This window comes from Uloborus diversus, chromosome 1 (assembly GCF_026930045.1).
Source record: "Uloborus diversus isolate 005 chromosome 1, Udiv.v.3.1, whole genome shotgun sequence".
NCBI lineage: Eukaryota > Metazoa > Arthropoda > Arachnida > Araneae > Uloboridae > Uloborus > Uloborus diversus.
This window is the reverse complement of record NC_072731.1, coordinates 227,989,127-228,003,488: the sequence shown is the minus strand read 5'-3', so window position 1 is coordinate 228,003,488 and position 14,362 is coordinate 227,989,127. Positions and strand designations below refer to the sequence as shown.

Here is a 14,362-nt window from a genome sequence, read left to right as displayed (position 1 = left end):
ATCTATTTTGAGTTTATTTTGTTGAACACTACGAGCTTCTAAAATCCAACAGGCTGCCAATTAAACTAATTTTTAAAAGCGTGTATTTTATGTATAGTTTTATTGTAATGCATTATTGTTCAAGTAATTTGGGGCCCCTAGGAAGAGGGACCCCAGGTCTAGTGAGCCTGTGCGGTAATTATTTCCCGGCAGTTTACTAATTGGTAAAATGGTTCTATTTCCTTAGGTATTTTCAGATAGGATTTCAAAAGATTGCTGACAGACTGTTCCAAGTCTGTCAGCATTGCAATAAATTAATTTTTAGGACATGCGAAAACATTTTCTTTGCATTACTCAATCTATTTTGCCCTTCCACTCAGTCCTCACTGTTCGTATCCGATAGAATAGATGCGATGAAGTAATGATACTAAAACTGTCTTCCACTTTCTTCTAGATGCTGAAGCTTCGATTTCTTTTTCTTTCAAGTTGATTATTATTTTTTTTTCCGAACAAATGTAGTTTTTAATATCTTTGCATTCGCAAGATGAAATATCAAAGAGCAGTTTACAGGGCCCGATTTACTAAAAGTGAGGCCCTACACCCACAACAATTTTATTTTTGAGGCATCCTGAAGCCTCTATAGCGGAATACAGTGGTTGATTTACAGGTTTGGGGCTCATTGGAATGAGTTTTTGGAAGCTCCTTTACCTATTACAGAACTATGTAAATCATTTATCATGTACATTTATGAATCTCTTTCGAGCCCTCTCTTAATTGTGACATGGTAAATTCTCTACTGGCGGAATTAGTAAAATTTTTCCTCTAAAATTTTTTTTTCCAATTAACGAGTCATTATTTTTAAACTAATTTTTAAAAGCTTTTGTATTTTATATATAGTTGTATTGTGATGCATTATTGTTCAAGTAATTTGGGGCCACTAGGAAGAGGGGCCCTAGGCCTAGTGAGCCTGTGCGATAATCAGTTCCCGGCAGTTTACTAGTTTGATAAAATGGTTCTATTTTCTTAGGTATTTTCAGATAGGAGTTCAAAAGATTACTTAAAATACACCACCAGCTCAGTTATTCCATCAGAGGACTGCAGTTTCGTGCTTTTTAGCACTCATCAGCCCGGAATAGGAATCACATGAGCTGGTGGCGAAAATCCTCTTAAGGGAGCTAAGAGAGCCAAACAAACTGGTAGCTAATGTAGAACTAGCACACCAGATGAATGACCGCAGCAATGGTGCGGTTCAACTCAAAGATTGATGGCAAGGCATGGTATTTTGTAGTACGTTACCGCCCTACCTACCGAGCTGGTGGTGTATTTTAAGTATTTCTGCTTTAGCCCTGACTTAGGGCGGTAACTTACTACAAAATACCATGCCTTGCCATCAATCTTTGAGTTGAACCGCTCCATTGCTGTGGTCACTCATCTGGTGTGCTAGTTCTACATTAGCTACCATTTTGTTTGGCTCTCTTAGCTCCCTTAAGAGGATTTTCGCCACCAGCTCATGTGATTCCTATTCCGGGCTGATGAGTGCTAAAAAGCACGAAACTGCAGTCCTCGGATGGAATAATTGAGCTGGTGGTGTATTTTAAGTATCTCTGCCTTAGCCCTGGCTTAGGGCGGTAACTTACTACAAAGTTCAAAAGATTGTTCGTTTCAAGAGGTAAATTTTTAGCATATCTTATTTATGTTGCACAGTAGGCAGGAAGCGTTTGTCCAAAGTCACATATTTCAGCCAACTGTAACACCTAAAATGGCAGGCATGTATTTAAACCTGGTGTACATTGAAAGTTTGATCAATTGTTTCCGTAAACGAAGTAACATTTATTAGTCCTGCAATTTTACATGGAGCGTATCCTATTTGGGTAAGGAAATCCAAACTTCAAACTCAATCCGGAGGCAAAAAGACTGATCAGAATGGAATAAAATTTCCCACGTGTTAGTTTGAGACCATTTAACACCTTTTTAATCCTCTGCCCCTTAACATTTTGAAAAAAATAAATAAATAAATGACCCACCCTAGCGTTCGTACCATTGAGAGCTGAGCTTCATACTTGAACACATTTTAGATTTAGGACCTTTTTTTTTACGAGCCCAATAAAAACAGGACGAAAAGTGGAAACGACGCTAACATAACTCTCATGAGAGAAAAAGAAATCGTGAAATAAATCAGAGAAAGTGAACTAAATCGTCACGACCCTCACCTTAATTGAATTTCAGTGCCTCCGGGCATTCTTATCTAAATAATCGCATTTTTTAAGTAGGTGAATGGATGATGGAATGGCAGAGAAAGTCACGAAATCGTGTCGTCTTTCACGCCATTTCTTTCGCACTTAAAAGTAATGTAGGTTATCTTCGATGTAGTTTAATTTTATTGTGTGGGTTGTTACGAGGCATTACAACTTCTGACGAGTCAAAACAATTTCAATTTCTAGAATCTCAGGGTGGCGACAGATCAGGGAAATCAGGGAAAAGTCAGGGAACTTTATTGATCAGGGAAAAATCAGGGAAATATCAGGGAATTTCGAAAAAATAATTAAAATTCAGGGAAAATTGGATCAAATGAAGAAAACAATTTTTTTTTGCTTTGCAAAATTAAATACCCTTTTTCCCTGTGCATTTTCCACCAATTTGTTAAAAAAAGTTAAATTAGTTTGGTGCGATTATACACTGACACATGTTTGTGCATTTTTTTCCCCTTAAGGCCAAGGTATTGAACCTTAAGTTATTAACCACAGTATGAACTTCCTAAGCTTCTGTGTCAGTAAAGTTGTTAATTTTACATAGTTTGAATTTTTCTGCCTGGCGTTCCATGCTACGTAAAATGAACAACCCTACAGGCAAAGAGGAAGCCGCCATTAAAGACTTTGCTCCATTGCCTTTATTCATTGTCTTGAAGTAGTCAGCGTACTGTAATCACGATTTCAAGAAAAATCTTTTTTTTTTTTTTTTTTAATTGATACTGCTAAAAGCTTAAAAGGTATTTTACTTGGCGTTTTCAATTTGATTGCTAAAATTGAATGTTAAATGAAAATCAATTTTGTTTTTTGCCATCTTAGTATTTATTCGCTGTCACTTTAGATTACACGAAGGGGTTTTTTTTTTTCGACTTTTAAGTTCTTTTATTTTAAAACCAAGTTATATACTATAAATTTTGAAATTAAGTATTGTTTTTTTTACATTTCAATGTTGTTTGTTACAAAAGATTTTTTGACTAATAATAAGATCATTTGAAATTGAGTTGTGTACATAAGTAAATATTTTTACTATTTTTTAATAGTTAAAATACTGTATTCTTTTATTAAAACCTAAGTTCTTGATTAGAGAATAGCTCAAATTCTATATGACTGGTTGTTTATAGGTTCCAATTTGTTTTATATAAATATGTCCATTATTTACATAAGTAAAATAATACTAAGTAATGTATTACTTCTATACTTTCACAATTACTTGTTATTCTCGCAGCAGCAACTAAGCTGCTTGAAAATTCAGTTCAAAATTATTTCCAAATAAACTTTTTCAGTTTTATCATGATTAGATATGTCTTTAAGAGTGATTTCAATAATTTCTTAGAATTCTTATATGTTAACAGGTTACTGGAAGTAAAGTATTTGTTTTAGGTTTCCTATAATATTTCTTCGTAGATAATTTAATATACTATTTTTACTAAAAAAAAGCTTATTTTCAAAATATATTTTTTTTTATTAACAGCTTAAAATGTTTTAAACACTGCATTTTATTTAATATGCAATGGTTTTCAGGTAGGGTAAAGGAAGAAAACCACTATCAATGGTAACGTAAATCAGGGAAATTCAGTGAACTTAATCAGGGAAAAGTCAGGGAACTTTTTTTCGCCATTCCTGTCGCCACCCTGTAGAACAAGATCAGCAAATATTTTGAAATTTGTTTATCCAATTCGCAATGACAGCGTGAAATGGGAACAAAATGTTTTTTATTTCCTTTTGCAAAAACGGAAGTATTGTATCTGCGAAAAGATTTTCACTCAAAAATCGACCTTAATTTCCTTTTTGCTCACCCCCGAATGAATGTTGAGTTATTTTTTTCGACTCGACCACACGTGGATAAGTGCCTAAGAACGTATAGACACGCGAAATATCAATTTTGACGATTCCCGAGTTAGTTACAACGAGTTTTCTCGTGACGTCTGTATGGACGTATGTATGTGCGGATATGCGTATGTGCGTATGTATGTCGCGTAACTTAAGAACGGAATGGCCAAGAAGGTTGCAATTTGGTACGTAGACTCCTAGTGGCGTCTAGTTGTGCACCTCCCTTTTTGGTTGCATTCGGGTGTTTTTAAGGGGGTCTTTTGCCCCTTTTTGGGGGGAAATCATTGTTAATTTCGATGTAATTTCAAGTGGTGTTACAATTTGGCAGACACTTGGCAATATATCGCCAGTCCTTTCGTCGCCAAGTTTTGTCGCCAACTTGGAGACAAATTTGGCGATTTTTTTTTTAAATCTGGTTTTAATTTGACCACTGTTGGTGATATTTAGAGAGTAAACTATTGAATCACATTAAAATTACCAATAATGGGAAAATGACTTAGAGTAAAAGGATGTCATGTGATGCACACATCAGCTCGTTTGGTATCAGTGTCACTTAGCTAACATGCTAAATCATGACTTCGGGGTATGCTATATTAAGATGACTAAAGTGAACGCGACTTTTCAGTTTAGCAACAGGGGCGCCCCCAAATGGGAGGTCGTGGGAGGCTACTGTGACCTCCCAAATATTGCCATATTCGGCAAATTTTGGCTAATGATTCAACAAAAATTTCATCATTCTGAGAAGTTTGAGTTCCACTCAGCAAATTGAGAATTTCCGCTCATCCAAAAATTTAAGTTCGGGTCCCAGTTTAACAATTAGTGCATAGAGTTGCGATATTTATCTGACAACGATATTTATCTGATATTTAATATTTTTTTAGCACTCTGTTTTCTATAAAAATCAAGAAGCGATTAAATTACTTCAAAAAAAAAAAAAAAATCCGTTTTCTTCATTCTCCTTAACTAATGTAATTGGTTTTACAATTTACACGAATTACTTTCTTCAAAATACCGCATGCTTGGCAAGAACTTCATTTTAGACTTCTTGTATCAACGTTTATTTTAACTTGGATTCCTCACTTTGAACTGCTCTTATTGCAGTCGACTGGAGACGTAATGAGAAAAAATCCAGAGTTCCCTATATGGATGTCATGACACACGATTGACAGCCATGCTTTATTTAACTTTCAAAGGCATCGCCCATAACTTCTGGATTTCAATCTGCGATTTCGATAAAGTGAATCGAAGTTTGCATAATTCAGAGAAAACGAGCATGTCACAATTTTTAATAAATATTAAATATATATATTATACTAGAAAAACGCCCGTCAAGGTATGACGGGTGAAAATTTCTACTTTGAACGATACAATTGCATATTTGATGATAATTTGATAGTAGAAATTTTAACCCTAACTCCAATGGATTAACCCTGAACTCCAGTTGATAGCGTTCATTGTTGACCCCTTTTTTGTTTCTTCATTCTCCCAAAACTTGTCTTACCAGTAGAACAGTAAAGTGACCGGATCCAGTTCAGCCTTGTCAAAATCAAGTCTTTCCCTGCATTTCAAAGATTACCGAAAAATATTATCAAATTATCATGCTATGGCGCAAGTTTCATTGTTGATGACGTCAGGAACATTACTAGATCGATGAATTGGCTATTATATATATGAGGATAATATAAGATGCTATAATTTTGGCTGTTTAAGATAAAACCAATCAAAAATTTTTGTAAAGATAAAATAAATTTATGTCCATCAATTACGTCCGGTCATGTTGTAATCAATTTAAAAACAGGTTTTTATTCTAATATTTGAAATTTCAAGGTATTTTACGTTGACTGGACTAAAATAGTATCCGGAAAAGTTTATCGCGAAATTTTATTACCCCTTCAATTTATGATAATGATTTTTAATACTATATATTCTATAATCTATACATTAATTAAATTGAAAGATATTCATTAACTAGTGGTAACTGCACACAGCTTTGCCCGTAGTAGAAAATTAAAAGGTCATTTGGATCGCCTGTATATTTACAAATACTGGATGATAAATTTCTCGCCAATTTTCTATGCTTGCCCATGGAACGGTTCTACGTTATGATAACTTAGTAATTTACTCGCACACGTTGTGATAATTTGTTCGGGGAAAAGTTCTTAAAATTTGAATGGAAAAAGAACAAAATCGAATTTTCAAAAAATCGCTTCGAGGTGCACACCCCCTTGCTACAAACTAGTTGTGTGCCAAGTTTCATGAAAATCGGCCGAACGGTGTAGGCGCTATGGACTTTAGAACTGGTATTTCAACATATGAATATTTTACTATCAAAACAGACAGTCAACTAAATAACCGCTTTTTTCTTTTACCTTGAAGATGATCAAGAGAAATTAGAACTTACATTTGAACTTTTTTCCCCTCCCACAGGTGGTATACTTCACGGCGACTTTCCCATACGTGATCCTGGTAATCCTGTTTATTCGAGGAGTAACTCTGGAAGGAGCAGCAGATGGACTATATTTCTATCTCGTACCGGACTTCGATAAACTCATGCATGTCAGCGTAAGTATGACCTGGCAAGCGATGATTCTTAAATGTTAATGACTTTTCGCACTTATAAACCTGAAAAATTTGACCTCGAGTGTATCAAAGTATGTAGATAAGTACAAAATTCTTCCCTAGTTAACAAAATTAAATTTTGTGAGTTCGTATAAATTTTGAAGTCGATGCAAAGATGATACACAAAACCATAATGTAACCATAAATTTACCTACAGTACAGTAGACCCTCGTTTTACGCGGGTTTATTTTAAGCGGTTTCGATTATACGCGGTTTAAGATTTGACACCTTTATTTTATTTTACGCGGATGAGTTTCGGTTTTATGCGGATGCGGCAATGCAAACAGAATTCAAAATCCAAACTCCTATAGATTGCAGATAAAACGTAATAAACTGCATTTTGGCGTGCTAATGATCGAGCTTGGGCCACTGGAGACATTTTAGGCGACTGGTTCCAGAGCTCTTTCCAGAGAAGTCAGGTTATTAAACTCATATACAGTTCAGAACTCACTGGAAGAAGAGCTTTTAGAAGTGACAAAGGAGGATAAAGCAACGGGGATACCGACGGCGGTGACGCACCACCAAAAACGTTCACCTTGAAAATTTTGAGCCATTCCTAGACATCTTTCTGATTTGATAGTGAAGAAAGATTCTATTTTGGAAATGACGCAAGTGATCATGGATGCGTTAATGCTCTGCAAAGAGTTACAGAGAAAAATTCTTAATGACTGCCAAAATAATATCATACCCAGCTCCTCTTTATAAACAGGACGCGAAATTAATTTTTGTTTTCTTTATACATGTTGTGCATAAAAGTCGATATAAGTACACATTAAACCTACTATACAATTAGTTATCGCTAGAATGAAGTATTTTGTTATCTACGGAACCAAACCCCTATTTTAACACTAGTATTAGGTTTTGATTTACGCGGTTTCGATTTACGTAGCATTTCCGTGGAACGTAACCCCCGCGTAAAACGAGGGTCTACTGTATAGTCTCGAAAATCCGAGGTTCCGTTTAATTCGAGGTGCTTTATTTATAGTTTAAGGTTTTCTTTTAATCGCTAAGTAATTTGAATTAAAATCAGAATGCTTTGCTATTGTAAAATTTACGTTGACTAAAGTAATTAAAAGGTAGCGAAAGAGGACTTAAAATTAACAATGCTTCGCCTCAAAGAATAAGAAAATAGCTCTTTTGAAACATCCCATTGCAATCAACGTAAGTACATAACCTGACGTCGGATGAGTCGTATCTATACGAAATTTTGACATTCTACAACTAACTGTTTTTGTATGCAAGTTACTTTCATACATTTGTGTCGTACAAATGTCATGACAAAACTTTCCTATCAAAATGGATTTGTTAAGAATCAAAATTCAGTTTTTGATCACCTACAAGTTCCTACGGAAAATACCTTAAGACACCATGAAAAAAACTAATCCAAATTCGTTTTCGGTTGAAATTAGAGTGATATATTTTCGTCAAGACATGAAGCCTTTTTATTGCACATAGGCAGTTAAAGGTGCTCATATTTATGTTGTCCGGATAGTGTTTAATTGTCATGGTTAAGAACGTTTCGGATAATTCGAGTTTTCAGTAATCCGAGGTGGCGTGAGCCCCAATTACCTCGGATTTTTGAGACTCTACTGTATTTTGAAAAAAATATATACAAAAATAGAGTAAGAGTAGAACTAGAGCACAGGAAAGAGTTATTTTTCGGCTGTCAGGAGGAAAGTGGTTTCGACCACCACTGTTTGGCAAGCGCAACGGTCTAACTATCAGCCAAACGCACGGTGCAAACTTTGTCTTTACCATCAGAAGCAGCAAGAAAGATGCCAATTGTTGAACACCCCTTCTGTTTTAACCACCACTTTCTCCTCGTGTTGAAAGCCAGTTTCTATCTAACGTGTAATGGAACACAGACATCACTCTAGTGTATATGTGACCGACCCCAAGGTAACTACAAAAACAATTACAAATTTTAAATTAAATGAACGCATAGTATGCAACCAATTCTCCTTCAGTTAAATAATATTCGCATAGATTACACATTGCTGTCAACATATTGGTGTTCTGATAACTAAACCTCACTCATAATTTTTCGTCGACTTCAATAATTATGCTTAAAAGTAGTATTGATGCCAAAGTTCGATAATTAATGTTATAAATGCACACATTTTCTAAGAATTTCAGACACATATTTCGGGGTTTCAATAAATACCGTTTCAGTTCAAAAAAAAGAAAAAGTATGAGCTTATGGATTTAGAGTCAATCGAAAAATACTTTTTGCTTTTTATTACTCAGGGAATTTGTTTATTTCTTACCACACCATCATTAAAATTAGTATCAATCAATAAATCATAGTGAAATTTATTTTTGACACATAAATTATTTGCCCTGGTCCCCCCGTGATCGAAATGGATGACATTTTTAGAAAAGTCGCCGAATTTTGCGAGAAATGGAAGTTTCTGGGAACTGATCAGACTGTTGTCATCTTTGAATGTTTAATGAAGCTGCAGCGACTGTTTAGAGGAACATTTCCAGGCTAAACGTGGCGACTTTCTTAAAACGCCGCCAGACTTTAAGTCCATATATTTCGACAACGGGAGGACGAGGGCAGTAGTATGATTCTGTTCAGAAGAATAAGGTTATTTTTAAAAATATATTTACAATTTGTTCTTCTATGCATTAATAGTTTTTTTCCTTTGAGCTCAATTTTGAAGTTAGTTCTAATTTCTCACCATTTTTTCCTTTTCTCTAAAATGCCGATAAATGCGTTTTGACGCCCATTTAAGTACGTAACCTAACCCTCCGAATCTTTCTTCCCGTCCCAGGTGTGGCAGGATGCAGCCGTTCAAGTGTTTTATTCCTTCAGCATCGGTGGTGGAGGTATGATCACCTATGCTAGCTACAACAAATTTCACAATAACCTTATCAAGTGAGTTTTTTGGTGTGTGGTTTTCCAACCGGCAACTGCAATGCAGTGCGGTGAACATAAAACTTGTGCATTTTTTCCAAGTGAATATTCTGAAGTTGAAAAACGCAGATACCTTTAATTTGTTATTTCCTGTCTTAGAAATTTTTCTAAATCGTATCATTACCACCATGAACACTATCGTCTAGGCCAGGTCTCGGCAGTCTAAGATTCGTGGGTCACCGAGTAATCTATTTCATTGTCTACATTGACCCACTTTATAATAAACTCGTGGTTCCCGCACGGCTTTGCTCGTAATAGAAGAATTAAAAGATTTTTTGGTTCGCCTGTATATTTATAAATAATGAATGTATGGTGAATTTTCTCACCAATTGGCTTGTACCCATGTTACGGTTCCACGTTATGATAATTTCGTAATTTACTCGTCCATCTTATGATAGTTTTGTTCTTAAAATTGGAATAGAAAAAGAACCACATCGAATTTTCTAAAAATCGCTTCGAGGTGCACACCCCCATGCTACAAACTAACTTTGTGCCAAATTTCATGAAAATCGGCCGAACGGTCTAGGCGCTATGCGCGTCACAGAGATCCTGACAGACAGACAGAGATCAGGACAGAGATCCTGATAGATAGAGAGGCTTTCAGCTTTATTATTAGTAAAGATAAAGATAGAGATGGCTTAATAAAATAAGAATGACTTAATAATATGACTTAAATAAAATAAGTACGTATATGACTTCTTTGTGACAACACGCAACAATAGCAGTTGACCTTAATATCTTAATATTTAAGTTTATTCTAAATTCGCCAATAAAATTCAAATTCAAAGTTAAGAGAAAAAGAAATATATTCGGTGTCGTTAAAAGCTTTTCGAATAAAACTGTATGCGACCTATTTCTTCGGTCAAATTTTTAATTTAACTTTCATTGGCTACTTTGGAATTAACCTAAATATAAAGATATTAAGATCAACCGCAATTTTTGAGTGTTGTAATTAAGACATCGTATTCTTATTTTATTTCATACTTTTTAGTGCGAACCAAGCTGCTACAAATAGTCTTCAGATTAAAAAAATATTTTTATATTTTATTTTTTATTGTTGTTACATTTTAGTCTATTCCTAAGTTACTTATTAACTTCTAGTTTTTTAAGGACCGGACATCTAGTATTTTCCTACTTGTTCTAAAACGAAATGATGCATGATTTTACAAAATGTACGTAAGTACGAATTTGAAAATACAAAATTAAATAAAAAACATAGTTAATGGGGTCGTTCCCAAAATTTTAAAAGTATTTTTTTCTGAAAGAGTATGCTTAAAAATATTTGATTTGACCATTTTTAAAATGATTTATTCAAGTTTAATATTTTTAAAAAATTACTTAAATCGGTGCAATTTTATTGTTTACGTTTCTGTCGTGTGACATCACAAATGATGAAACGCCATTCATTGTTGCCATTTACGGAGAAAAATATTTAATTCGCATCTTTAGTCACGTGTATTGGTAATGATATGGTTGATAGCAAGCGTAGAGCGCAATATTATTTAATTCGCTTCTTGATTATCATAGCGTGGAAACGTGGTAGAAAGATGCGCCAAATTGCATCATTTGTGACGTTCTCAAGACCACGCCTTGTTTGAAAAATCGGACATTTTAAAAAATTAGTTAAAAAATAACTATTGGGGAAATGAAAGTATTTTCTGGGTCCATGTTATTTTTTTTACTCATTCTATCAATTTCAATGACTAAAAGTAGTACTTTTGACGGAAGGAAACAACCCCGTTGGTGATAATTGTTAAAATTGATAGAGAAAAATCGAAATGCCGGATATGATTTGTACTATTTACGTGAGAATAGGCCTACCGGGGTTGATTAATTCATTTTGTAGAAACCCAGTAACACATTGTACGATTTCATACTCATTACAGTCATTCAGTACTCCATATCAGATTGAATTGATGACTTAGTTCTAAACACTACATTATACAGCTATTCAACATTCTATGAGTTCGTCTATTCCACACTAAGCATCTCAGAATGACTACACTCTTTTATATAACAATGTTTTCATGGTAAAAAATGAAGAAGTAATCCTTTGACAATTAAAGCAAATTTCGTCATTAAGTCATATATGCTTTTAACGTATTTTCGCACTTTAACACTTAGGCATATATTTAGTTAATATTTAACGTACAGTATAACATTATGATGTTAAATCCCATGTTTTCTGCAGAGACGTCTTAATCATCGGCATTGGTGACATGCTGACAAGCCTTTTCAGTGGTCTCGTCGTGTTCTCGATGCTGGGCTTCATGACTGTTCAGATAGGGAAGTCGATTCACGATGTCGTCAAATCTGGTTTGTATTCTTTCCGCTTTTTAATTTTATACAATTTTATTTAACAACAAAGAAATTTATCAAGTGTTATGCACGTGGGAAATAGTAACACTCAGGGGTGCCCATCCCCCCCCCCATGTTCAATGGCGCAATTCCCCCCTCCCCCCAATTTTCCTTAATTCTCTTCCCCCCCCCCTTTTTTTTCAGCTCTTTTTTTATTTTATTTATTTTTTTTAGAAAATTTTTATTTTTTTTTATTTTTAATATATTTTTTATTTATTCATTCTTTTAAATATTTTTTATTGATTTATGTATTTAATTTTTAATTATTATTTTTTTAGAAAATTTTTATTTATTTTCATTTTTAATATATTTTTTATTTATTCATTCTTTTTAATATTTTTTATTGATTTATGTATTTAATTATTTTTAATTATTATTTTTTTTAGAAAATTTCTGTGCTACGCCAATGACACACACTCACACACACAAATTAAATAAATGAAATAAAAATTAAACAGAATAAAATAAAATAAAATAAATACTAATTTAAATTAAAAATAAATAAATAAATAAAAAGCAATTTTGAAAATCCCCCCCTTTCCAAATTTTTATGGAGCAACTTGCGCCATAATCGACTCCCCCCCCCCCCCTTGTGGGCACCTTGGTAACACTCCGAATTTCAGAGAGAATATTGCATGTGCTTCCAGGGGCCAACCCTTTCTACCAACTATCTAGCTACGGAGATTGCGGATCGCGCTAACTGCGAATAATTAATGTTTTGAAAATATCCATTGAATCCAGAGGCGCAGTGACGAGGACGCATTAGTATACAACCCCTTTCCAAACCATTGTTTTTTTCTTCATATAATGCCAATCCTAACACGGTATTTGTATACATAGATAAGAATTGTAATCCCCGAGGTAAATTCTGGCTGCGCTAGTGATAAAGTCAGCTGTTTATAAAATCCATAGAATGCTAAAGTGTTCATATAGAATAGAGAAGAAGTAGTCTACACATAGATAGAGAAGAAGTAGTTTTTGCATTGGTTTTTATTTAAAAAAAATAATAAATATTCTGAATAACCTCGTTATAGTCCTCCTCACGGTTGTTGGCATTCGTCTTCCGACGAATCTGTTTAAAAACTGATTAAAAACAAGAGAAAGCAGGTTAGCTAAACATAAGCGTTGTCGATGAAAGTTTTTTTCGAATACATTGTCGTCTGTTTACATAGTTTTTCAAACGACGAGCAGTGATGTTCCCGTTAATTTTTCTGAGGATATACTTCCAGTAATCCAGTATGCACAATATGTGTATGCGATCATATACATAATGTGTCATAATATGAAAATTTTTGAAGCTTGAAGGCACGCTATGTGTCTAAAAAATGTTTGAGAGTACCCTATGGGAACACCACTGGCGTCGAGTATATAAAATAACAGATTTCCGCAGACTGCCGAGTGCCAACAATACTGAGGTGGACTATACAAGACTTGAGCTGCAGGTAGTTAAGCTTTCCTTGTTTCTTTAGGTACTGTCCTTGCTTTCATCGCCTATCCGGATGCCATAAGCCGAATGCCCGTGGCAACTCTTTGGGCTCTTCTGTTTTTCTTCATGCTCTTCCTTCTTGGAATTGACAGCCAGGTGATCCTAGTCACATAGCCTTTTTTGAAAACATAACATGTTTCAAAAGTAATCGAGGTCATTTCAAAAATTTTGCAATATTATATGGAACGAGAGTAAAGAAAAGAATATATAGCGCTTTATGGCAAGCAAAAGAATGTATTTTAGTTTACTTTCGAGTTTGTTGCGAATCGACACAGAAAAGTCTTTTAGAGATCTTTTTCTTCAAATATCTACAATTTTAACGTTGAGTCAAGGTAGGTTTAAAAATATATTCAATAATTAAATAATGAACTTTATATAGCTTTCTCTTACAGCTTAAAAAAATAATAATAAAATTAAAAAAAAAAATGTGCGTCACGGGACGCTTGGCAGAAGTGATAACTTTCATGGGATTAAATTATTATCATTATTTGATCCTATGAAAGTAACAATTGGCTTATGGTAGCTATAACAAGCAATGAAATGTTTTCATTGTATGTTATCTAAAAATCTTGCAAAGACTGCATCAAGTACAGTTCAATGACTTGTAGTGGCTTCTCTGACTTATTAATCATTTGTAATTGTAATTTGGATTGTAGAAGCGATACGAAATTTTTAGCTCAATCAGAAGCAAAATTAACTTTAGAATCTCCGTTGTGATTTTGTTAACCTTGTTTTTTCTGGCATGCCGGAAAGGACCAGGAAAGGGTTGTTGAAAATTTGGTGACCCTCATATTTTGCGGCAAGCCGGCAAATGCGGGGTTAATACGGTAGTTTGTTCTAAATATGTACACCTTTTCACGATTCAAAACCCTAAATGATACGAGATATTTTTAGTATAATTAATTGCAAAAATGTTATTGTTTT

At 34.2% G+C, this 14,362-nt stretch overlaps 1 protein-coding gene across 1 annotated transcript in view; it reads left to right on the top strand.

Moving 5' to 3' along the window:
- LOC129219074 (sodium- and chloride-dependent glycine transporter 1-like) overlaps positions 1 to 13,552 on the top strand; it is a 53,194-nt gene extending 39,642 nt beyond the window's left edge. Inside the window, exons 7-10 of the mRNA XM_054853395.1 lie at positions 6,483 to 6,617; positions 9,452 to 9,555; positions 11,786 to 11,910; positions 13,422 to 13,552. Coding sequence (XP_054709370.1) covers positions 6,483 to 6,617; positions 9,452 to 9,555; positions 11,786 to 11,910; positions 13,422 to 13,552 — 495 coding nt within the window. The remainder of the gene's footprint in view (positions 1 to 6,482; positions 6,618 to 9,451; positions 9,556 to 11,785; positions 11,911 to 13,421) is intronic.
- The last annotated feature ends 810 nt before the right edge of the window (positions 13,553 to 14,362 follow it).